This window comes from Cebus imitator, unplaced genomic scaffold (assembly GCF_001604975.1).
Source record: "Cebus imitator isolate Cc_AM_T3 unplaced genomic scaffold, Cebus_imitator-1.0 Scaffold411, whole genome shotgun sequence".
NCBI lineage: Eukaryota > Metazoa > Chordata > Mammalia > Primates > Cebidae > Cebus > Cebus imitator.
In genome coordinates this window covers 1,424,243-1,451,084 of record NW_016107726.1, presented here as the reverse complement: position 1 = coordinate 1,451,084, position 26,842 = coordinate 1,424,243, and the positions used below count along the sequence as shown (strand labels likewise).

General features: G+C 34.4%; 1 protein-coding gene across 3 annotated transcripts in view; it reads left to right on the top strand.

Moving 5' to 3' along the window:
• USH2A (usherin) overlaps positions 1-26,842 on the top strand; it is a 777,259-nt gene that overhangs the window by 458,755 nt on the left and 291,662 nt on the right. For 2 of the 3 annotated variants that reach the window (XM_017509227.2, XM_037731606.1), the window contains exon 39: positions 7,405-7,584. In XM_017509227.2, coding sequence (XP_017364716.1) covers positions 7,405-7,584 — 180 coding nt within the window. The remainder of the gene's footprint in view (positions 1-7,404; positions 7,585-26,842) is intronic. The other variant, XM_037731607.1, reaches the window with a different exon arrangement.

Sequence of the window (26,842 nt, the reverse complement as noted above, 5' to 3'; positions counted from 1 at the left end):
GCATCAGTTTGTTCAGGTGGAAAAATAACAATTTGCCCAAATGGCGAAAAAACAAGTCAAAATGGGAAAAACCCTGACATTTCAGAGCATAACATGGTTAGCGAAAATAGACCAAACTTCTATGATTTACCATAGTCACAGTACATCTCTGAATTTACTCTTTCTCTGTGTGTTTATATACATATATTCAATGAACTATACTGAATTTTATATATCCTATAATGAACTTTAAAATATGTAATATACTAGCATATATACATATATTTATTTCCTTTTTATGACTATTTTAGAGCAGTTTTATGATTACAGAAATATTAAGCATAAGGTACAGAGATTTTTGTCTATCCTTCATGCATTATAATTTCTTTCTGATCATATATATAATATATATTATCAGATTCATAAAATGAGATCCATTTAGGAAAATCTGACCATAGTACATAGAGAAAGCTCGACGGGAAAAAAATAAAGCATGCTCCAACAAACTTTAAAAAATAATTGGCAATATTTAGAAGAGTAATGTGCCTACACATTAAAAAGGATCAGGAGACCACAACACAAAGATTCTTGGTATCTGTAGAGCTGTCATTGCTCTTGCCTGGGCACAACCAGGGCAAATGTGTCTGAAGCACCTTTTGGTGAGTTGATGAAATAGTGCATGTATTTATTCCCTGCACTACAATTGTCATACTAGAGGAATGGCCAATTTAAAGAGAAGTCAGAGAAGTACAGCTTTGACTAGATGACAACTAATTAAAATCACTATTACAATAATTACAGTAATGTAAGAAATATGATGCATTAATTGAGCACTGTCCTCAAGAGGTCTTAGTGTTTCATAGGCTACTTATTTCTTTCTCTTTTAAAACGTTCTGTGGAGGAGAAAGCTTCCTAGGCATATGTCTATAAATATTTTATACATTGTTAAAAACTTAAGGTCAGGAATAGATTTCTTTGACCATATATTAATTACAAAATAAACAAATACTCAGCACCTTTCAGATTCCTACAAACATGAGATCTATCAGAAAAACGGAATTTGGAGGACACACTTGCTTTTTGGTTAAAATAATTTAAAATAATATCTTTAAAAGGAATAAATAACTGTAACTTAAATATTAATACAGGCCGTCTAGAGCAACCTGAAGTTCTTGGCTCACAGTAGGGGCTGATTTTTCCAGTTTATCTTGATCACAATTTGATGCCTTTTGATTTTGATATTGGCAGAATTTCATGATAGTGAGATGGAACTGAACAATTCTAAAATTGAGACCTCAATACCAGAAAAATATAGCATTTTCTTTGTACAGCAAGAAGTGGAAAAAATTAGTTAATACCTTTTCTACCGTAAGGTGTAATTGGATTCAGAAAAAGGCTAACTTAAAGCAGGACCAGGCCTGACATATAAAATCCTCACAAGGTAACAAGAATCAGTTTGGTTTGTTCGCTGTCATTTCTCATTATAATCTTTGTCATGAGAATGGATTCATGTTGTGCCATTTTCTGTTCTTGTTACAATCTTTGTCACATGAATAAGATATCAGGATGTTAATGCCTGGCATACAGTATTCTGTGTGTGATGATACTGTACAGGACTACGCTGACCTTTGCAATATTATGTATTCTGATTGGTTGTTCATTTCACCTCTTTCCCACAAGTTAATAAGGCTGTAAAAAGGAGAGAACTGAAATGGCCAGCCAGTCAAATTATAGAATATTGAAAAGGTCAGAGCAGTACAGCACAGAGGAAAAAAAAAATTATGGAATATATGGTGCATTAAAACTCTTGTGACAATGATTATAACAAGAATAGGAAGGGATACCCATTTATGTTATTTCAATCTAGAGAACCCCATAGGACGGTGTACTCAGGACAGCAATCATTTACGCATCCCTGAATCATACATGTGAAAATATCCATTTATGGTGTTTTTTCCTTTAAAAATAATTGCATAGATGATTTTCTAGTGTTCCACAAAAAAAGAACTTTGAAAATAAGACTTTCACCTTAGAAAATGGGCATTACTACTGTTAACATTTCAGTAAGTCTTTATATTTGAGGCTGAAGAAAAGGTTTTTTAATAAGTAAAATTTGTTGTTCATATGAGGTTTATGTAGTCTATTTCTTCACGTAACACTTTTCTTCTAAATCAAATAGGAGAATAGGGCTGAATGAATTAACGTCTTTCAAGACCTTTTGGAATGTGGGATAGACTGAAATAGTATTTAGGAGTTTATTTAGAAATTTTACATGATCTATACAAAACTTGTTTTATCTTTATGATGTGTGATGTTAGCCAATACACAAAGAATCTTTTCTTCTCTGCATCTTCAGTGGAAAGATAAAGGAAGTGCATAATACTTAAATCAGAAATCCTGATGTTATTGTTCTAAAGTGTGCAATAATGATTACCTATTTTAAAAATTGTTTTACACATATTTTAAATTTTCTTATAAAACAAATGCATTAGATTTTGAAGTCTGTAAGGAGACATCTTTTTTAAACCTTAGCTTTACACTTTTTGTAGATAGATTATTTCACTATTCGAGTAAACATATTACAGTCCAAAGCTAGAGTTTTGACTCTAGAAGAATCATCTAGTGTTCCCAGCACCCTACACTCTGATGTTCATTCAACAGGCCTGAAGTAGAACTCAGATATGTGAATATTTATGAGGTACCCCCAGGTCATTTTGATGTAGGTTATATCTGGAACCATTGGTACTGGCAACATCATTTTGCAAAGAGCTTAGTTAAGATCCCCAGTTAAAGCCCAATGGCTTACACCAAGCCAGAGGGTGGAGAGAACAACTCAACTTCAAATCACAGTGTTTGGGTGGGAGTGAGGCAGGTGGTGGGAAGTTGTGGTTCCAGAACACGGAAGCTTAAAAGGTCTTGCATCATCCACTTAGACCCACAAATAGGGTCAAACTGGAGGGCCAACCAGACAGGAATGGCCACCTGCAATAGGCCATGCCTCTCACTTTCACATTTTCAAGCTTGATTTTTGAGGCTGAACCAACAAGGCTGCATTTTCCAGCCCACTGATAGCCCAGTTGCGCAGTGAAAAGTGGCAAAGCGCAACCGTCTCAAGCAGAGGAATCTGAGAACGTGCATTTAAAAAATCTCCCCTCCCCCTACCATATAGAGGAGTCCAAATTGCTAAAGTTCAAAGGAAGAAGGGAAAGACAGTGAGAATGAAATGGAAGAAGAGCTCAAATCTGTGGCTTCTGCTTTGGTTTTGAATCTGGAATTTTTTGAGCTTCATTGAGGGCTGAAATCCTGCCAGTGGCTGTAGGTCTGTGAATTGAACTGTGTATTTGCAGGGGTGAGAGAACATTAGACTCACTCAGCAGCATGGTTCCTGGATATGTACAAGTTCTGTTTTGAGCTGAGCAAAATGGTTATGTAATTGCATACTTCTCATAATTATTGAGTAATTATATACTTCTTATAATTACTGAGTAATCATTGTTCTATGACTAGAACTTAATGTTACAACTAATTGTATAATTACCAGGTATTAATGTTGTTATCTGGAAAGCTTAGAATAAAGTGATACTTACAGATTTCCCCTGCCATGCCATTTTCAAGGTGAGCAATACTGTTATTTTACAGCTCAAAATTTCCTTCAAAACAAACAACAAAATGCAGTGGAAAAAACTTCACCAACATTATAATCATACACATTTACTCATTGATTTTGTATTTGTCCCTGGCTGAAAATTTGTTAAATTATATTCTCATGGCTTAATTTTAGAATTTCCATTGTTGCTTTGCAAATTTCAGTATTTTCTAAGACCTGCACAGTTATGCTACCGGAGAGGCAATTGAATATCTGCTTGGGTCTCTGTAGGACAAGCTGACCTTTTTGAAGTTTTACAATTGAGCATGTAATGACAGCAGAAATACTTCCAAGGAGCTCAGGATCATTGGGACAGGAGCAGATCTTCCCGTGCTGACAATGTAGTTCTTCTTAGGCAATGGTCAGAAGAGACTCATATTTAATCTTAACCAGGTTTCTTGAGTGCAGGAACTATGTCTTATGTACTTGGGGCATGTTCTCATCAGTGCCTAGCAAAGTCTCCTTCTTGCATACAGTTGGAGCTCGATAATCTTCAGTAGAAGCAAGCTGATTAGTTGTGAAGAACCTATGAAAGCTAAAGTGGCATAATTTGGTAATGCCTTTTCAGTGCTCAATGAAATTATCAAAAGCTGCTTTGTAGGTTTCATAACACCTTGCTAATGCATTACACACTTAGAGGAGTGCATTATCTACTTCCATTTTAGGACCTTGAAATCATTCTTGAAGCTACGAAGATGTCTTTATCTGGCTTTACTGAAAGTGAATAGAAATTATGATTGTCATGTTTTAGCCCACAAGCGCTGTTTATTCCCTTTGAAATCAAATACTCCTTTGGATGTGCCAATTTTGAGTCCAGAGGAATAAATTATTTTATGCCACTAGGGCTCTCTTGAGCTCATGGAAAAAACTGTGTATTTTGTAACAATAGATTTTATAGTGACTTCCTCCATCCTCAAATTATCATAAGTATCTTTTTCAATAACTTTTTGTATGTTTTTAAAGTTTGTTGGACTTACCCACATTTCATAAAAACAGTCAAGTCATAACCAGATATCAGATACTTTTTTTGCGTTACTTGATCTTCATTAATTTCAGTTTGAAATATAATCTGATGGGATAATGGCACATTGGTAGTAGATGAGATTAGTGCTGCTTTGTTTATTGAAAAAACTTAGAATTTTGATTAATAATACATTGTTAAGTTGGAAGGGGTAGAGAATTTAAACGGTAGATTATTGCTACTGAGAAAATGAAATACAGGGTACAAAATTCTTAATCACTTGCAAGTTCTAAATGGCTGGAATGTATCAATTGTACAGATTACAACAAAAACAATAACGTCAGTCCCAGCTGCTGTTTCTGTGCAACTATTGTGTGCTAGATATGATAAAGAAATAATCTCACGTAATTTTCACAATAGCACTGCAATGTAAATACTGTTATCATTCCCAGTTCACAGATGAAGAACCAGGCATTCAGAAATATTAAGTGTATTAGCAAAGGGAACATTACTATAAAATACAAGAACAAGTTCAAATGCAGGGCTTTTTGACAACCAAATTTATCTTCTTTCCTTTGCACTGTACTTTGCTACTATGTTAAAATAAGATGTAAAATGTTTTTGTAAATATCGAAAACATTATAGTTTGTATACTACACGATACAAGATCACTTTTAGTATGATGCCATCTTTTATTTTTTTAAGCATTTGTTCAATAAAGATTATATCAGTGTCTGGATATCTTGCGAATATGCTTATTCTTTTCTTTGAAGTTCAGTATTGTGTTTTTTCATTCATTTCTCTATATCTGCAGAAATTGTGTAGGAAAGATTAAATGTAATATATTAAAAAGTGGTTTGTATAGAAAGAAGGTTATTTGAAGTAAATATTGGTGCTCTTTTAGAGAAAAAGTCTCACTCTGTCACCCAGGCTGGAGTGCAGTGACACAATTATAATTATAGTTCACTGTAATCTCAAATTCCTGAGTTCAAGTGATTATTCTGTCTCATACTATAAGCTCATAACACCATGCCCAGTTAACTTTTAGTTTAAATTTTTTTTTTTTTTTTTTTTTTTATTTTTTTTTATAGATGAAGTTTTTCTTTTTTGTCCAGCCTGGTTGTTGCTCTTAATCATTCATTTTTCTGTTTTTTAAGAGTTATTCTAACATTTCCAAAATTGACAAAACTAAACAGCATTTAAAAATTTGTTTTATAAGTGTTTCAGGAAAGCATCTAATGTAGAAGGTGGAAATGTTACAGTTTTCCTTTGTAAGCTTTTCATTATTTTAACCCTAATTTCTGACTCTTCTTAACCTTAAATTTAACCTAATGGTGTAAGAGACAGAGATAGAATACTGTTATCAGCAGAAGTATTTTCTTATATTTTGGACTTGGTAAAATTTGAGAATGGGTTTGCTGAAGCTTTGGAAGGATGGTGGTGGTGGGACCAGGGTAAGGACATATTGAAGGTGATTTTCTTTTTAATTGTATTTGGGCTCTGGGGGACATGTGTATGTCCTGCATCCTGCAGGATTGTTGCATAGGTACATACACGTCATGGTGGTTTGCTGTCTCCATCCCCCCACCCCCGTTGCCTACATCAGGCATTTCTCCCGGTGTTATCCCTCCTCCTCCTTCCAATCCCTGCTCCCCCCTGCTTCCCCCTCCCCTCCCCTCTTCTGCACCCCTCAACCTAGCCCTGTGAGTGTTGTTCCCTTCCCTGTGCCGAAGTGTTCTCATTGTTCATCACCCGCCTATGAGTGAAAACATGCGATGTTTGGTTTACTGTTCTTGTGTCAGTTTGCAGAGAATGATGGTTTCTTGGTTCATCCATGTCTCTGCAAAGGACATGACCTCATCATTTTTATGGCTGCATAGTATTCCATGGTGTATATGTGCCACATTTTTTTTTCCAGTCTATCATCGATGGGCATTTGGGTTGGTTCCAGGTCTTTGCTACCATAAACAGCACTGCAGTGAACATACGTGTGCATGTGTCTTTATGATAGAACGATTTATCATCCTTTTGGTATATACCCAGTAATGGGATTGCTGGGTCAAATGGAATTTTTATGCAAAGACTCACATAGACTCAAAATAAAGGAATGGATGAAAGTGATTCTTCTATATAGCTAGGCAGCTTCTGCATTTTCTCAAAAAGCTAGAAAAATTAGATCTTCTGATCAAAGTGAACAGATAGTAACTCCCATCCCCAGTTGCTTTTCAGGATATTCTGACTAATTCTAATGTAAAGGGGCATTAGATAGAAAGAAATACACCCCCATTTCAAGCAAAGTGAACAGAAAATACCTCAGCTGGTGATATATGCAATATCAGACAAATATTCTGCCTGAGTATAGTATGTATATCCAGAACCATTCTAATTTGAGGAAAAAGGTGTTATTTCTTCCTGTCTGCACATCCAAAAAAATTCAGGGATTTTCACTGGAAAAAAAAATACTCAAAAAAATATAAACAACTCAAGTAATCAATTTATACATTTGTGCAATGTATTACTTATATGCTTGATACTTGTGATATGGCTTTATCCTACAGTTATCTAAGAATATTCATCAAATTATTTTGATTGCTGTGATGAATGAATTGGCCAGGTCAACCCAGATAACATTTTTGTTCACAAGATAATAAAATCCAAATATGCACCATCGATAGAACCACATGTAATGCCTCTTAGATTGGTAAAGTGACAGTTCTATTTAGTACAGTATCTTTAGAAGCTCAAGAAAATACTCACATAATAGCATGAAATAATTATTAGATGTGTATTCATTTTAATAATTTTCTTTTTTAATCAGCAGGTAATAACTACACCCTTCTGAATGTCACAAAAGTTATGTACAGCGGAGAAGAGACAAACTTTTGGGTGCTCATCGATGGGCTGGTTCCTTTTACCAACTATACTGTACAAGTCAATGTTTCAAATAGCCAAGGCAGCTTGATCTCCGATCCTATAATGATCGCAATGCCTCCAGGAAGTAAGTCTATGTAAATGTTGGCTATCTTATTTTATATAAATGTCCTAAACTAAGTGTCCATTGAATACCTTGTTTATTTTTAGAAGTATTTTATTTTAGAACTTAGAGGCTCAATTGTATTTCTGGTTCTTTTGATTGTCGTTTTGCTTTGTTTTTTGAGATTCGTTAATTGATGGTCTTTTATTGTTTTGTTGAGACTACCTTCATTCAACTTACACTGTGTGTGTATGTGTTTATATATACCATACACACACATATATCCCTGGATTTCTGCATAAGAAAATTGGAAAACACTTTTTGTTTGAGACTTTACTTAGAGCCAGAATTTATATTTGTAATTTGAGCTTGCATTTTCTACTGCAAATGGTTCTCATTCCTGGTGTTCTAAACAACTACTTTAATTATATACTTAAACTACTCTCTGTGGCAAAAAGGGCAGGGTGCAGATGATAGAATAGGAAAATTCCGTTTGCACTACTAAAAAATAGCTTTAAATTCCTACTCCTAATGATTACAGTTCAGCAGGGCCACATTCACATGTGAAATATGATACAGTCTGGCTATTTTTATTTTAAATATTTCTATAAATATCAACCCAATCTATTCACAATTACCATTATTTTGATGTGCCATCAATTCCACCATGTTTTAAATAGTTGTGGGAAATAATTGTATTTAGGAAAACTCCCTCTAGGGTTGACATGGATGGCCTTGAACAGAAAGCATGCCTAAAAATGTTGAGAGTATCATTCTCAATTGGGTATTTAAGAATGTGTGTGTTCTGAAAATACTGAAGGCAAAGGACCCCAGCACACCCAGTGTCTGCCTTGTAGCCCATATCCCAGGATTGAGTGTATTCTGGACTAAGGGAGAACGTCACAATTTTTTGTCAGCCATCTGAAGGGTAGTTTAACCCCACTTCAAGTTATAAGCAGTATAAGAACAGAAAATGCCTGATCATTGCAGAAAAATAAAGGAAAATCTTCAATTTGTATGGAACTTCTCTCCTGCCAAAAAGATTCAATACTTGTTATATCATAAAACCACTATTATCTACTTTTTATGCCATTATTAAAATTAATGAATTGATGTTTTACTAAAACACTTGAAACTTGAAATGTTAGAAGCTACATTACTTAAAAAAGAATGCTTGAAAGAAACTTTTTGGGCTGATCAACTCAGATTAGTATCATATTTATTGAACCAATAATTTTAAAAGGGAATCGAATTTAGATATATTTATTTAAAAATTGAGACCGAAATACAAAATAAAACAAATTCCCCCTACTAAAATAAACCTTAGGTAGTCATGTCTTCATTTTTCACTTGAACACATGTGCTAGGAAGGATAGAAAACTGTGATGACTCCAAACCTTAGTATATAATATCCTTTATTTAAATTTAGAAATTAAAGGATAATCAGTGCCATAATGGAGATTCTAAGTTTGATAATAATACCTTTTCTATAAGACATATACAATATTTAATAAACGTGTTTATTTTATGGTATTTATACTGATTTAGTTTGTGATTTATAGTAATTTATATCATATTCATAAATTAGGGCAAATTTAATTCATTGTTCATGTGTTTAGGAATGTATGGTCTAATAATTTGTTGATTACACATATATCATGATTCAATTAAGAATAGCAAGCTCCCACTGCTAACTGAATATCCACTATGTGAATATACCTGTCAGTAAAAGGGTTAATATTACGCAAACAGGAAGAAACTAAAGTATTGTTTTATAGTGGTGTAGTCAAACTACGTAAACTGTTAACTGAGGCTTATCTTCATCTCTGCTCTGTGGATGCTTATCTGTGTCATTACCATGATGCACTGCAGGCCCACACTCTCTGGGCCTGATGCAATCATTCACTTTATGTATTCAGAAATCTAGAATTTGGGAGTCAGTCATTCACCAAAGAGGAAGCAAATATCTTTAAAGACAGACAGTGGTTTGCTAAAGTTTATTATGGCCTGTAGGACATACTTTCTTTTTTCATTAGATTGTTGTTGATTACAATTAGGAAACTTATAGCTTTGAAATTATCTTTTTTATGACCTTGTGGCAGTTTAAAGGTGATACCTCATTGATTAAATAGGTTTTAGTTCATGCTTCCTTTTACTTAATGATCTGAAAACATATTATCCTGATTTACACATAAAAATCATGCTGAAAAGCATGTGGCATTCACTAGAATATGTGTGTTTAAGTAGAATTAAATTAGTACTGAGAGTTATTAAAGAAATCTTCCATGCCTTTGTCCAGTGAACTGTGTTTCATTCTGAAATGAATAATAAATGAACCAATATACAGAAGCGAACCAACTTATGGGCAGAGAAGGTTCTATATGCTATTTACTTTTCCATTATATTTGGATTGTTATCATTATTGCCATTTCCTTGATTTCAATATTAGATCTCTTTTATGGTGATGTTGAATTCCCAGTATCTTTCAATGCTGGATGATGCAAGATCTGTAATGATAATATCCTTAGCTCTGCTTCTTTTGCATAGTTTTAAAACATAATAATAAAAGAGTTGGGCAAAATAAAATGCTCTTTTTTCTTCATCAGATATTTGCTATCAAGTATGACCTGGAAAACCCCCTTTATCCATTTAATCTGGCCAAATCCTACTCATTTTTTAGGCTTGAACCTAAAATTGGTCCATCAGAAAGTCGTCTTTTGCCAACAGAGGCTGAGATAAGGCCTTTCTGTATCCCAAAGAAGAATTATATTATAATGAAATTGCCTGTTTAATCTGTCACAATCACTGGTTATAAGATCCTATAGAGTAGGAACTGTTTCTTCCTCACATTTTTATCTTCAGCGCCTAGACTAAACCTGACACATGGTAGGTGCGTAATGAATAATTGGTGAATGAATGAATGAATAAATTAGTCACGAGTACTTAACTATTAGTTTTAAAATTTAAGTTTATCATGGCTCAGGCTCATCAGGCCTCCTCTCAACCTGAGCAACCTTGTATTTTAGGCAGTTGTGAAAACGTGACCTTCTCTATACACCACTGTCCAATGTAGGAATGCTGTGGTTATGTAGATAAAACTGGAAGCTCAAACTGTAAGTAGGGTGAGCATATTGGTGGTAAGAAGTATTCTCATATTGCACCAACTCATCACTCTTTTATTCTTCCCTATAGTGATTACTTTTCTCAGGTGTGCATAGAATAAACAAACCTTAGTTTAGATAGGAATTTGGAAAGGAGAGACAAAAGGATCACACTCCAAAGAATTTTACCACAATATATCATCTCTTAATTGATGGTTAGGACACATCTTATTTGTCAGTCCTATCTCTGTTTTTCTGAAGAAAAAATATGCAATTAAGAATATGATAAATACAAGTTATTGGAAGATAGAAATTAAAGCAAGAAGATGCTACTAATAACTCAGCACATAGATGAACAGTGGCAATTCCCAATTAACACCCATGTTTTATTTGGACAACTGGAGGAGCTTCTCTCTTTTTTTCCAATTATGTAACGGATCCTCCCCTCCTTCTGCACACTCAAGTTTTTTGTATTTCTACAATTACTATATTTTTAGGTTGTTTGTAATAACATAATGCTCATATTTAGCACTAAGGTACTCTTGGAAATAAAGAATATATTTAATCAGAGCTCTTGAATAGCATTATGGTACAGGTTCAAGAGTTCCAGGAAAAGAATTTAAAAAATAAAAACGAATCCAAATGTTAATCCATAAATATGAAACTTTCCTATGGCCTTTACCCCTTCAAGGTCTGGAGTTACTAATGGGGTTAGGATTTCAACGCTTAATGGGGCTCAGTGCATTAGTGTTTTGTATGCATGGAATTCAGCATTCAGTTTAATAAGTGGTTGACATTGGTGATGTCCCTTAATTTGCTTAAATCTAATTGGCTCTTTTATCAGTCAAACCTGTATGGATTGGCAATTGATCAGAAAGGGTCAGCCATGACTCTGCATGTAGTTAAATGATGGAAGCACCAGTTAAAGTCACAGTTGCATGATAATAAGCAAAGGAAGAACAAATGAGCTTAGAGGAGGAAGGCAAAGAAGCTTAGAAGTTTTGCAGGATCTTCAAGTTCAGAACAAAGGCATTATAGAGTATATAAATTTTAAATACACTGCATTTTGCCTCCAGACTTAAACCTTTTTTTTCCAGATGAACTGAAATCTTGTCTGAAACTGTCTTTGTTACATCAAAGAACTACTCAGAAAGCTAAAAGAGACAGAAGAAGCATAAAAGGGCATAGTTTAAAATGATTAGTGACAAATTCCATACTGATGAGCTAGAAACAGATTTTTTATGAAAGTTTTATATTATTCCAAAAAGGAATAATTCTCTTCTGTTTATCTTTTTCTGAACTGCTTTATTATAACAGTAGAAGGAACTTGAAGCCACCCTGGTTTGTGAACCTAATCCAGTTTTCCTCTGACAGTAAATAATTTGCCATTAGTACTTTTAAATTGATGAGAATTATTATAATCTACAAACGGTATAAAATACTAAGCTTGAGAAACCTGTTTATTTTCCCAAAGGTGTTATTAGAAAACCAAAAATTGAGAGAGGCAAAATAGTTGTGAGTAGTTTGTTTTACAGGGTCTTTTTGACTGTCTCTCCTTCCCTGAACCCCCTCCCCACTTCTCTGCCTAAAATATCAATGAAAAATAAAACCATTAGGAATTAAAACTTAGGCACATTGCAAAAGCATAAATGTTGGAGTCCTAAAAACATGGATTTAAATCCACCTCTTTCACACACTGCTTGAGTGACTATGAGCAAATTTTCAAATTTGCTCATCCGTAAAAGAGGCTGGATGGTAATTCCTACCTGGTGTAACTGACTGGCAGATTAACAACATAATGTATGTAATGTGTTTAGCATATTGCCTGTCCTGATAAACATTTGATGCTTCCTAACTCCTCTGTTCTATATTCCTACTAAGACTCTTTCTGGGGGCCTGGAAAATGCCCTATAGAAAAGGCAAGTAAAAAAAAATCTGACTTTCATATAGACTGCGGAGACCAGGATAATTTCATCTTGCTACATTCCTATCCTTTCCTACACTTACCTCTTAACTTGTTGATGTACATATGGCCAGGCCCATAACCCTGCTAAGGGGTGGTTGTGATGAGTATTAGATGATGAAGTAAGCAGGAAGCATGGGAAGTGATTTTCTTTTTGAAATAGCTTTAGCATCCTCCTCCATGACCTCTAGATCATAATTTGCAAATGATTTTTACATCAAGCTTTTATTGGTTATCTTGGGATTTCACATTTTTTCCTTAATAAAACTCTTCTGTGCTTATAAAGAGCTACTTATTGAATATAATTATTATGACTTTCAAAAATATCTATTATCTGTATATTTTATTCACAAATCCTTTTTTTACATTGTTAATGCTAGCCAAAAGCAAGTAATTTGAAATTTTATTCTAAAACTTTTTGACTTTTTCCTAATTATTCTCAAATACATATATTTAAAAGTTACATCTTGGAATACAAACATGTTTCATTTTTCACTAAATAGGAAAGTTTAGTAGTTTTTCAGCCAATGTGCTTTTGAATAACTAAATAAAATGTTTGCTTTTAAAAATGTTAGTATATGGTTTTTGCCCAATAATGCCACTAAAGGAATAATATATTAATGACTGACATTTTTTAGCTCGAACTACTAAATTCATTTGTGTTTAGAATTTAGGAAACTGGAATGTTCTTTCAGGTACTGCTGTGTAACAAGCCACTGCAAAAGTTAGCAACTTAAAACAACCATTCTTTATTATTTCTCACATGATTGTGTGAGTTGTCAGCATGGTTTTTCTTGCTTCAGGAGGCTAGACTGGGCTTCTTCAGAGTTCCCAGGGAAAATTCAGTGTTTCCAGAGTCAAGCCCCAGTGTGCAAGCCCTGAAAACCTTTGTTTGCCTCAAACTGTCCAAAGCAGATTTCTTGGCCAAGTCAAGAAGCATGTATGCTAGAATGTATGATTTACTGGAGTCTGATAATTTGTAAATCTTCCGTAAATGTCTAAGTGATTGGTTTTTAGATCCTGTATGTATGTCTGTATATGAACACACACATGCAAGTATTATAGTTACACGGTTTTTCTTTTAAATTAGTCCTATTTTTGAAATAATGATGCAGTAGCATCAAAAAAATGAAGAAAGCAGTTTACTAAATTTTTCCTTGAAGAAGATATAAGAAAACCTTTCCTTACATGACAGTAAATTTTGACATTTTATTTCAGAGTAAAGACCAAGAAATTTATTTCAATAGGTTCTTGTTTAAAATGTTTGTATCTCCCTCCTGGAGGGAAAATCCTGATCTCCTTTTATAGGTAGATGATTTCTTTAACATTATCTTAGTTATTTCTCAAACCTAGGGCTTGAGTATTCAGATTTCTGCTTGTAACTCTGAGCTGTGAGAGGGGAAACTGTGCGTGATTTGTATACTTTTTGTAGCTCTATTGTCTAGCATAAAATATTTGGTGAATGAATTACCAGAACTCTTTGTGGTAGTGATAACATGGAAAATAATCCTGAAAATTATCTTTTGCTATCGCTTTGTCTTTTACTTGGATAAACATTTTCCAGGATTAAATTCAACATTTAGGGTTGAATTCATCCTAAAATCAATTTTATTCCTGTTAAGATTACCATAACAGTGTAAAAATACATAATATAGGACCCTCTTGAGGTATGTTTATACATTTGTGTGTGTATATTTAATTCTCTGTTTTACCTGCCATTTTACTTTTTATTTTTAAATAATTTCAACTTTTATATTGTGTTCAGGGATACATGTGCAGGCTTGCTACATGGATATATTATGTGATACTGAAGTTTCAGGTGTGATTGACCCTATTGCCCAGATAGTGAGCAGAGCACCCAATAGTTAATTTTTCAGTTCTTTTCTCTCTTCTCCTCTTCCCTTTCTAGTAGTTTCCACTGTAATCATCATTTTCAATTAACTTACCTGCTGTGACTGGCAGTTGAACAGTTAACTGAAAATAATGATTAAAACAGAACATTTAAAAAATCTAAATATATATTAAACACAATTTTAATTTAGAACATGTAATTACATATTTATCTATATATTATCCACCAATCTAATTATATAGGGCCAAGTTGTTTTCTTGGAGTGTTAATTTAGTATTTATAAGTTCAACATATTTGCTACAAAAACTACACCCATAATGCGTAGTTGATGATTTCTACTTCAAAAACTTCCTTAAAAGGAGATCAAAAATTTAAAAATAACTGAGGAAGAATCTAATTACAGAATTTTTCAGGTTTTTATAATTTTCTAAGTTTTTAAATTATTTTTCCTGCACAAATTTTACAGTACTGTTTTATTAAGTCTTCACTGTAAGTTTTTCAAAGCAGTTAATTTTCATAGAAAAAAGTTTCTATTATGTTACCAGTGCTCATCAGTTTAATCATTATTTAATTAAATGGCATAATCACAACGAGAACCACAATTGACATCGCAGTATTGAAAAATACAACTGACTCTTGGTGAGTGTATAATTCTACTGATGATTGCAGAATGTTGGCCTTGAACAAAAGAGTAGTCAACTATCCATTTCTGCAATACAGAGTGAATGTAAATTTGGTATTAAGAATAGGTAGGTAAAGCAAGTGTCTACTATTTAGACACCCTCAGAGCAGCCTACCCAAGTAGGAGAGGCAGGACAGTGCTACCAAATTCTTCTCTTAGGTTAAACATTGCAACAGCTCTGCCTTAAAAGAAAAAAGAAATCATTGATTATATCCCTTCAATTGATTAGGGACCAAGTCTGAGATTTTTGGTGTGATTTGCTCAGTGAACATATTTTTCTCCTTTAGTTTTTAAAGGAAAGAACTGAGCTTTCTCTATTTTCAAATTTCAACCAAAACCTCTTTCTAAGACCTAAGAGGAATGAAATGTGGATAGCACTATCAATCAACCATGGGGAGAATGGTATCTTTTATAGCAGAGTCTCTAAGAGAATTAGGAGCAACTAGATAACTCAAAAGACAAGTATAGACCAAAAAGCAAAAGAATAAATAAATAAGAATTACAAATGCAAACTCTATTGTATCTTGCACTTTCTTCATGCATTGTGGCACTGAGCATTGTAAAATATTTCTATGCCTTTTAAAATCAACTTAGTGCAATGTCAAGATGCTACTTTTAAAAAATAAAATCAAAAATGTAAAAGTTTGCTTGCCAGGGACAGATATAGAGCCCATCAGTATGTGTTTTCTATTTTTCATCTGCTCTGTATCCACTTTGATTTATTTGAAAAATATAAATAGAAACATTAATGTGCAGGGGGCAATGGGATATCTTAAAAATTGAGAGTACAAAGGAATGGAAATTTAAAAAATAAACTGTAGGTTAGCAGCTGAAATAAACAATAGGCTAAGATGGTATACTACCTTATTCAGAGGGTAGAAGGAAAGATGAGATTAACTGCTTTTTATAATGTAAAAGCCACAATGAAGATATAGGATGGTGAGGAATAGCGTTCTTTAAAACAACAACATTCTACCACATAAACAGATGGTTTGTCTTTACCTTCAGTATATTAAAAGCTACACAATTTATATTACATCCAGTTCATATGAATCTTTAGAATAGTTGTGCATAATGTTTTACTTCTGTGTATATCTTCCAAATGTGCTGCTATTTTTTCCCTGGAAAAATCAACCCGTTGAAAATAATAAAGCAGGAGAATTCAACAAAATAAAAAGTATTTAAATTCTTAATAAAATAGTGTGCTTTCGAAAACACATAGCAGGCCATTTAGTTTAACCCATGCTTTCTCCCAGGTATGTTATGAGAATAGAACCAAAGGATTTATCATTGTCTTAAACATGCCCTCAAATCCTTTCCTAAAATTGTTACCTTTACTTTTTTAGAATTAATAGTTTAACGTGCTTTGTGTGTGTGTGTGTGTGAGCAAGTGTATGTTTGTAATATTACATATTATAAACCAAAGACCAGGATACATATGTGAATAATTTGTGAATATTTTTTTTTACTTTTTGCCATCTTGACAATGAACCTCCTGCTTATAAAAACACCTTACAAAGAAACTAACTTCTGAGCTATTGAGAAGAGGGAAGGAAACTTTGAAGTGTGCTTTACTATGGACTCAACAAGCCTCCAGCAAGGGGCTGCCAGTTCTCCATATTTGCATACTCTCGTGTGGATTACATAGAAATACACATGCCCACACACACAATTAAGTGCTGTCTTTAAAGCTTCCTGGGGCAAGAGAGAGAGATGAAATAAAAAAATTTAAATCACATTTTTTTCTTTTTTACTAGGAGAGAGGGATGGGAAATATTTTTCCTTTAAGTTCCATTGATATTTTCTAAATCACATTTTAAAAAAGAATAAGCACAATTCCCTTTATTTTTTTTTCATGGAAGAGAGGTTTATCCATAACTTTAAACTTAAAAATAATCATGTCTGTCTGACTGCCACTGCAGTCTAAAAGCAACTTGAAGATTTATTTGAAATCTTTAGTGCCCTAAAGAAATTTTTGCTTTATTTCTTTAAAATAATCTCTCGTTCTTTACTTTTCATAGACAAACTGTATGCTTGACTTGCATAAAATTCTGTGAACATTCACCTGCCTATATAAATACTCACAAAAGTGAGAAAATTCATAATATATCTTAGATAATTAGAAACCATATTTCCAATCTTGTTTCATCAGCAGCATCAAGAAAATGCCTTTTTGTATCTCTATAAAGGCATAAAGACCACCCAGAGTCTAAAGGAAAACCTAAAACCTTAAGGAAGCATAGATTGTGACAAGAGTAGGGAAATTCACTTACAACCACTATGATTTTCATGATTATTAATTAATTGGGACAAATGAAACTAGAAACATGAGGGTATCTAATACATACTTTATTAAATTAATCCTTCTTACACTTTGATGACTATTTTTGAATGTATACTTTCATTTTTATTTAAACGTTTCATATGTATGTATCACGTCTTATCTACTAGAGTATAAATTCATGGGGAATATAAAATGAATGGGCTGGGTGTGGTGTCTCATGCTTGTAATCCCAGCACTTTGGGAAGCCCAGGTGGGAAGATCATTTGAGCTCAGGCATTTGAGACCAGTCTGGGCAACATAGGGAGACTCTATCTCTATTTAAATTTTATAAAAGAAGAAATAAAATGGAATAAAAATGAATGGGTGAATGGAGGTAGACAGAGGAGTCACAGCTATCTGCCTCTTTCTTTCTCTAGCTCTCTCAGCATTTACGTTGGCTCAGGCATATAGAAGGATATTAGTAATGATTACTGTCATGCTCTTGTGGAGTGCTAGTAGCCTAGTGTTATTTTTGCACCCAGCATACCTTCAGCCTTTCTTTGAATGACAGGGCTCCAATTTCCCTCTCAGCACCCTGGGCTCTTTCAAGTTCAAAACATGTGCTGTGCGTGAAGTTGACTACAGTTCCAGGTCTGACCAATGAGGACATTGTATTCTCCTGACCACTATGATTTTTTTTTTCCCAAGAATGACAGGCATTCTAATCAAAGCCAATGAATTACAGTAAACTAGTACAGTCAGCAGAGGCACGTGTCTTGCCCTGTGTTTGAAAACGGGATTCAGCTCAATCTGCTACTTAGCCATGTCGCCCCTCAAAGAGTCTGAGACATTTAGCCAGCAAGGAAGAAAGCAGAGTGGATGTGAGAGGAGGTAGACAAGATTATGATGATATCATTTGATCCTTTCAATCCAGCACTGCCCAACCCAGCTCTTTCCCTTGATTTTTTTTTTCTTTTTTGATTAGAGGAGCCCATTAACCCCTCTCATTGCTTATGTCTCTTATGTGTTGTGTTTTCTGCCACTTGAAAGCAAAAGCATTTGCCACAATGCTTGAAAGAAAGGAAAACAAGTAGAGAACATTTAGAGAACCCTCATCACTTGAAAATTACACTGAACGTGAAACTTAACATCTATGTTTGGCTTTTGCTTGGGCTCTCAAATTAGGAAACCTCAAGAAATAAGCTGGTTGTGAAATTAGATCATATTTTCTAAAACTATGAAATGGCTTAACCCATTATGAAGAGTCTCCTCAGAGCCACTTTATTTGATCATCTTCTAAGCTTGTTCTCTACTATTTTTAGGTCTCAGAGCCCTAAATTCTAGTAATTACTCTTGTGCTAACGAGCTATTTGGTCTGACAAGTAACTTTACCTGTGACGTTGATCTCTTATCTCTAAAATGGCAGATGTGAATTAAATCAGCAGTATCCATAGTGTGATCCCAGACCAGGAACTTTAACATTCCTGGGAATTTATTTGAAATGCAGCTTCTCAAATCCTACTCTCAACCTACTTAACCAGAAATTCTGAGAGTGGGGCCAAGCAATCTCTGTTTCAGCAAGACTCCACTACCAACTCCCAGGTCACTGGAGGCATGCACAAATTTGAAGACCACAGAGCTAGACCATCTTTAAAATACCTTCAAAGCAAAAATGTGACATGATCTTGTCTATGATTCTATTCCACATTTATAATTGAGACACAGGAATACTGAGGGAAAAATAGGTATGATAAGCCCCCATGCTCAACTTGTCTTTGAATATATAAGCTCCATTCTTAGGGCCAGAGGTCGTTCCAATGCAAGAAAGCCATCATGCTGCTTACAGTCTTCCTGAATGGGACAGGAACAGATACCAAGGGTAACCAGTTCCAGGTGTTGAGTCCTACTTGGGGCATGATGTTTTATGCACTGAGGACACCGATCATCCCTACTGTGAAGACACTGTCAGCTAAATTTCCTCTGCTCTTCAATTTCTTCACACAACATCTGTTATAAGAAACTCCATGGAACTAAAACCTGAGTCTTTCCCCTCTGGGGAATTTTCTTTAATGAGCATCTTGTGGCTACAATCTCTGTCGGGTTTTGAAATATGTTTCTTCATGTCAGTTACATCTTCATCCTGGATTCCAGAGTTTGCTGTCTATTGGACCTCACAGGTAAGATTTTTCCTTCTAGGAGTTCACAAACACAACTCCAGAGCAGGATGACATAGTGTCCAATGCCTAGAGAAAAATTAAGATCATGTAACCTTTTATTTGCTAAAAAAGATATTTTTGATGTTGGGATCATTCATGCCAAGATAGCATTTATGAATACTAGGTGCAGGTGGAACTTTTCATATATTAACTCATTTTATTCTCCTCACAAACCCTGTAAGGAAAGTGCTGTTATTATCCCTATTTATACGTGAGGACATTGAAGAAACAAGATTGGCCTGCAACTATTAAGGTCATGTTACTAGTAAGAGGCAGAGATTGTATTTAAACCTGGAGACTGACTATAGAAGCCTCATTCTGAGCCACTATACTCAATTGTTTCTTTGAAGCACCTTCTACAGACTGTTCATATGCTCTCTTGGCAGAAGTGACACAGATTTTGAGGCCCCACTAATCAATGCAGGTCTGAAGAGGTGACTTGACTCTATAGCAGTGTCAAATATAATTTTAAGTGTATTGTTGGTTGAACCATGAGGTTTTTAAATCCTGTTGCAGATGGCTTAGAAAACTGTTCTCGATGACTACATAATCCATGCTCTAAAGTTTATAATGTCATAAGAGAAAAAAAAAATGTAGGTAAAACAGGTTTATAGCCTTACAAAAATGCATTAAGCTGAAACAATGTTATGTGGTATATGCTCTGTGTGGAGAAGGCAAGGAAACCAACCCAGTTAGGCCCATCCTTTGCCAGTGTGGATATAAGTACTTAACTTGGCCACCAAGTATTTTGTCCAACTTCTTTCATATTTACCCACGGACTTCTATTATAAATTTTAATTAAAAGAAGACAATGTTAAAATAGTCTTCGTATTTATCTATTTAGGATAAAATATTTATAATTTTTGTGAAAATATTATTTCTTTTTCTGCACTTTTAGTTCGTAAATATCTTGTGAGTTACACTGTACATTTCTTTGTACATTATATCACAGTACTTTGGCTTGTGATTTAAAAATTTAGATTTTATAATTTGGTTTGTTCTCGTAGAAAGTTTTTTATAGGTGTGGCATAGAAAATTTCATTAGAACTTACACAAATACATTTACCCAAAATATTAGTGTGTAATGGTGGTGTCATTATTTTTCACAACTACATTGTCCTTTCTTTGGGCTTATATTAAAGTTGAATTCTTTGTGATAATGACTTTCATATCTCAAGAAAAATGAATAGTGTAATCTTCTGCTTATACATAGTTTGTACTCTTGTCAAGAGGTTTAATTTATTGAATAGTATTAATTTAAAAAATTAAACTTTCTTAAAAGAGAGCAAGAAATCTTTTATTTGTAAAAACTAATGAAAGAAAGAATCTTCCTGTACTAAAACAATTTTCTGTGAACAGTTGAAAAACACTATAGTCAGGTGATGACACTTATTCACAAGTGGAATAGTCTAGTAAAAAGCCATGTGAACAGTGCGAGTATGTGGGAAAATTGTTCACTGGAATGGTCACAAAATGACCATGTATGACCTCTGGGCCATCAGAAAGGAGGAATACTTTCCTCATCAAAATCTGAAGTTGACAGCATGACCACAGAAAAAAGTTTAAATCTTATTCCCATGTTTAACTCTGTAAATCAAGTACGCATGTCTCTTAGACTGTGCGTTTGTAAAGCATGGTGTCTATCAAAATATCACAATTCATCGTATCCACCGCTTGCCATGACCAGCATTTTCATTTCCTGATTGTGTGACCTTGACAAACTTATCTCCTTTCTAAGCCTCATTTTGCTTGTCTGGGAAGGGGTTTCAGAATTACAGAAGTTTCCTCAGTTGGTTTAGACAAGGAATAAAGAATGTGTGCTCACTGAGAAGATCAGCTGGCATGTTAGGTAGCTGCTCAATTCTTTGTTTAAAGCACATAAAGCATGATATGTAAATACAGAATATACATAAGCTATCACTATTAGGTTGAAAATTAAACTAACCTGTAAACATCTAAATTTTTATCTTCCTTGATGATTCCAACAGCTGTCTCTAAAACTAAGTGTAGGGAAACAGCAGACTGGTTGTGGTATATTAAATTATAAGTGAGGACTAATTTGAGGATCAAAGATGCTCTTTGGGAGATATCACTTGACTAGTAGGAAAAGCATTCGCTGTCTCCCTCTGTCTCATGTATTTGTTCTCTCTATCTTAGAAATATCCTTCCCCACAGTTTCTGAATCTTGATGTTTAATTTAACACAAAGGTCTTTGAGAAACACAACAGGGGGTTGTTCCTGGTAGTTCTGGCATTGAGGAAATTGAAATATACATGTTTTTTTTCTCATTTATCAAAGAAGGGCAAGAATCTAAACTGACATCTTTTATCAAATGAATTATGAACTGTGTACTTTGTACCTAAGGGAACAACAACTAAATTAGGATTTCAGTTAAGAGAGAGAGAGAGACAAAAATAGGCTTTTTAATAAAACATACAGTAATTTCTGTTACTGTGCCTGACAGTGACATGGCCAGATACAGTTCTATTGTAGAACTAGTGAATGGATGCAGGCTACTCTGAAATCTTTAAATGTTTTTGAGATATCTTCTCAGAAAAAATTAAACCTAAATTTCTTATGTTGTTAGGCTTTATGGTCAGTGAAATAGTCTTGATAATCTGAAGTGAACTTTCAGCTTTTTGTCAATGCTTACTTTCTTAAAAAAAATAACAATTGCAAATTTTTTACTTCCTGATAAATTATGAAATTATAGGTTGCTTAAGAGGGAAAATGCTATGCAGAATAAAAATAATATATATGAAAATGCCACATTCCATCTCTCCTCTGTTTATCTGTAACACCTACACAAATACACACTGCACGCTATACCCTCGTGTTATTGTGCTGTTAAAGAGCGTGAATTCTAAGATCATTGGGACTTGGTTCAAATCTTAATCTCCCCCATCCTACTAACTTTATGAACCTTGGCAAATTATACAATCAGACTCTGCTTTACTTTATCTGTAAAATTGTAGTAAATAATAAGCACTATCTCATAGGATTAACACTTAAAGCTTAATTATGATGATGCCTGCAATAGATACAACATGATGCAGTACACACAGTAGTTGTTACATTGCACTGTTTTATCCTTCCTTACGTGAGAAGATTGGGCAACAAGCAGCAAGTTGACACTCCACTATTTAATGGCCATTGATTCCTTGAGTATAGGACGCATTAGAATTAAAATTTTAAGGAGACCATGTCTATGCAATATATCCAATAATCTTTTTTTTTTTTTTTTTTTTTTTTGAGACAGAGTCTCACCCTGTTGCCCAGGCTGGAGTGCAGCAGTGCAATTTCAGCTCACTGTAACCTCCGCCTCCCAGGTTCAAGCAATTCTCCTGACTCAGCCTACTGAGTAGCTGGGACTGTAGGCACATGCCACCGTGCCCGGCTATAGATTAGGTGCCTTACCAGCAACAGAAATTTATTTCACACAGTTCTGAAGACTAAGAAGTCCAAGATCAAGGTGCTGGCAGATTCAATGTCTAGTGAAGTTTCTTCCTCATAGACAGTCATTTTCTTTACTCTGACTTCACATGGCAGAAAGGGTGAGAAGTCTTATTTAGGTCTCTATTGTAAGGGCACTAACCCCATTCCTGAAGGCTACAATCTCATAACTTGATCACCTCCCTAGATGGTGAGAATTTCAACATAAGAATTATAGGAGGGACATAGACAGACCATAGCAGATGCCCCACATTTAATTTAAATATTGTAATGCTAGATCTAGTTATTATTTGAGTAATTAATTAATCAACTTGAATATTATAACCAATCCCATTGTTACAATAACTTTTATAACCCATCTGTTCTGATACTTCAATCATTAAGTGACTAAAATTTTGTCTACTATTCAACGATTTCTTAATTTCTTGGTATTTGATTGTATTTTAGAATAGTGGATTCAATGGCACCATAGAGGAAAAGTCCAACTCTAAAATATAATGGTTTATTTTCTCCACTACCTCAGCCATTTTTTATTTTGTTCTATTTTGTTTTGTTTTGGAGAGAATCTCTCACTTTGACACCCGGGCTAGAGTGTAGTGGCACAGTCATGGTTCACAGCAGCCTCGATCTCCTGGGCTCAAGCAGTCTCCCACTTTAGCATCTTGAGTAGCTAGCAGTACAGGCATGCACCACCACACCCAGCTAATTTTGTATTTTTTTGTAGAGATGGCGTTTTACTATGTTGCTCAGGCTGGTCTCAAACTCCTGGGCTAAAGCAATCTCCCACCTCAGCCTCCCAAAATGCTGGGATTATAGGTATGAGCCACTGCATCCAGCCCCTCAATAATTTATTTTGCTATTTTTCTTGTTATGTACATTCAACAAGGGATAATTTAATGCACTCTTCCTGAAGAGTGGCTTTGACTTAAGCTTGAATTTACTTATTGTTAGTCTTGCAAAGCATATCAATTTTTAATTTCACAAAGTCTAAATTCTTCAGTGAATTATTTTAAACAAAGTCAATGAGTGATATTAGAATCAAAAATAAAATAGAATTAATTGAACAATATTGTTGTTCTATATATTTTAAATTATTTTTCCAATTGAAAATATGCTTTAAACAAAGGACTCAAGTAATCTGATACTCAAGGAAAAATAATTTAATCTATGCAGCCTGGAAACTAATTGGGTGAATATGATGGTGTTCAAAATAATAGGAATACTAAGAAATACTCTTAGGAATACTAAGGGGAATTCAAATGTCGAAAGCAAAGTCTTAACTAGAGTGTCTGAATGTAGGAAGTCTCTATAACGAAAAGGAAAAAATTTGGTTGGTGGTTTGAGACATAACAGAAAAAAAAAAACCTCTTCTGGGCATTATGACCACCAACTTCAGGGCCTCTAATTAGTCTGACAAAGTGACAGTTCCATATTCTAGTTGAACAAATAATGTATCTAATGAAATTCAAAATCGCTGTTTTTCTCTGAGCACAGTGAGCTACATCATTCACAGCTTTGGGGTATTTCAAAATTAACAGAGGATGGCTTCAGTCTGTCTGATGTTTCCTGGTTAACAAATTCACTGAAATTGTCTTGGAGAGCAATTTTAAGCAACTCTTTAATCTTAAACCACAAAGAGAGGTGGAGGTGGAGGTGTGTTACCTTGGTCCTATGGATGCTAATGTGAAGTGGAATCTTTTATTTCTCAAAATGGTCAATAGCAATTAGTATTCAGTGGTGTCTTTTTATTCTGGTGCCCTTGACCCACCTCTGCCCCTCTTTCTATATTACTCCTATTATATACTGTAACTGGGGATATCCTTGCTTTTTTCCTATTCTAATTAAAGCATTCTTAGTGAACACGGGAACCATTTTTCATTTCATGAAGAATAATTACTGGAGCTAGGTGAAATCTGCCCATTGGGTTTTATATAATTTTTGACAAATATTTGCACCAATTTTGACTGATGTATTCTTACCATTTCACTGTAAAATGTCGGTGAAGTTTTCAGTTCCCTTAGAACAATAAACCTAAATATGTCCATGAAGGACCAAGACAAATGTTGTACCATCTTCAGGTTTTATTTGCTAGTGTACTCTAAAATATTTTATTTTTTCACTAATATAAGAAGTGTTGATGACTTTTTATCAATTTTTTTAAATTTTTGCACATGCTTCTTTCCTAGTCAGAGTTTGACCTAAAGACTCTTCTACTACACTAGTGACAGCCTTGAGAAATATCATTTATTTAAGTTGGATCTGTAAAACTTATCGCTCTTGTTAAATATCTTGTTTCTTTATTTTTCTCTAGAGTCCTTTTTCAGAGCCAAAGGTGCCTTGACAAATAAAAGATGTGAAAAATTACTAAACAGAGGGAAAAAGAAACAGACTAAGAAAGACAGAGACAATTTCTTCAAACCTCTACTCTAAAAAATCCTTCTCACAACTTACATGATACATGTGTTTAAAAACTCAAAAATATCTTGCTTTCTTTCAAAACTCTAAACTGTTAGATTTTGTCACTCTTCAAAGCAGTATCTACTCTCCAAGTCAGTTCTTTAGGTTCCTGTGTGGTGGGTAGGGAAGAGGTAGGGAAAGAAGGCTAGCTACCTTTTATGTCTGTGAGGAAGGGCAAAGGGGTCTGGTTTGGATCATTTTAAACAGCATTGTTTAAAGTAACAGGAACTGGAAATTTGGAGACAGTTCCTGGATTCAAACAGCAGCACAATCCCTTATTACCTGTGTGGTCTTGTGCAAGTCATATTTATCTTATGAAGTTTCGGAGTCCTTGACCCACCTGCTTCATACCTAGGACTACTAGGATTTAGTGTTATGACACATATGGACTAAATGCTTTCTATATGTACAATAGAAATTATCGTACACCATTCTCTGGTGTACAATAATTCCCCAGCATTAACGCTGACATTGTAGTGGGCTTATGTTTACAAATGAATATCAAGAAGTTAGCATTGTTCAAGGGGCAGTTAACCAAAATCATTCATTAAAGTTGTTGAGTTGTTTAATGAACTTTAACATAAAGACTCTTTATCAAAACTTTGAACTTTGTTCAAATATCATTCGTCCAAAAGCAGTTGCTAAGCTCTTTCTATTCACCACGCATAACCCTAGGTCCTGTGCAACACAGGCTTTTGGAGCAGATGGAGTACATTCCCTGCTGGAACTGAAGGCCCTGGTCACTATTGTGGTGAAGTTCATAACTGCACTTACTGCATGTTGTGGCTGGCTACTTAGGAATTCCCTAAGGAGAAGGTGGATAGATCAAGGTACTTAGAACTTGGTTTCACCTTTTTGGGGAAGAAGGGGTTGCTCAGTGTTGTTAAAGTTGGCTGTTAGTTTTAAGTACAAAATTGTATTTTCCTTATTTGGTGGGATTATTGTAAGTAGATATTTTTAGAAATCAGAAAAGTTAACTGATTAACTGTGATTCTCTTGTTTTACAAAAATGCAAATTAGTAAATAAGAAGGATCCATTTTATTCCAAATTCATTCCCATAAAATGAAAACTTCTTGGAAAAACAAAAAAAAATAATTTTTCAAGAAAATGTATTGATTGGTAAGTCATCATTTCTTTTCTGTTTTGCCTTGGCTCCTGTGAATCTCAGAAAAAAATCTGTTGCTACTCAGGAGGCTAAGGCAGAAGAATCACTTGAACCCGGGAGGTGGAGTTTGCAGTTAGCAGAGGTTGCACCACTGCATTCCAGCCTGAGCGACAGAGTGAGACTGCATCT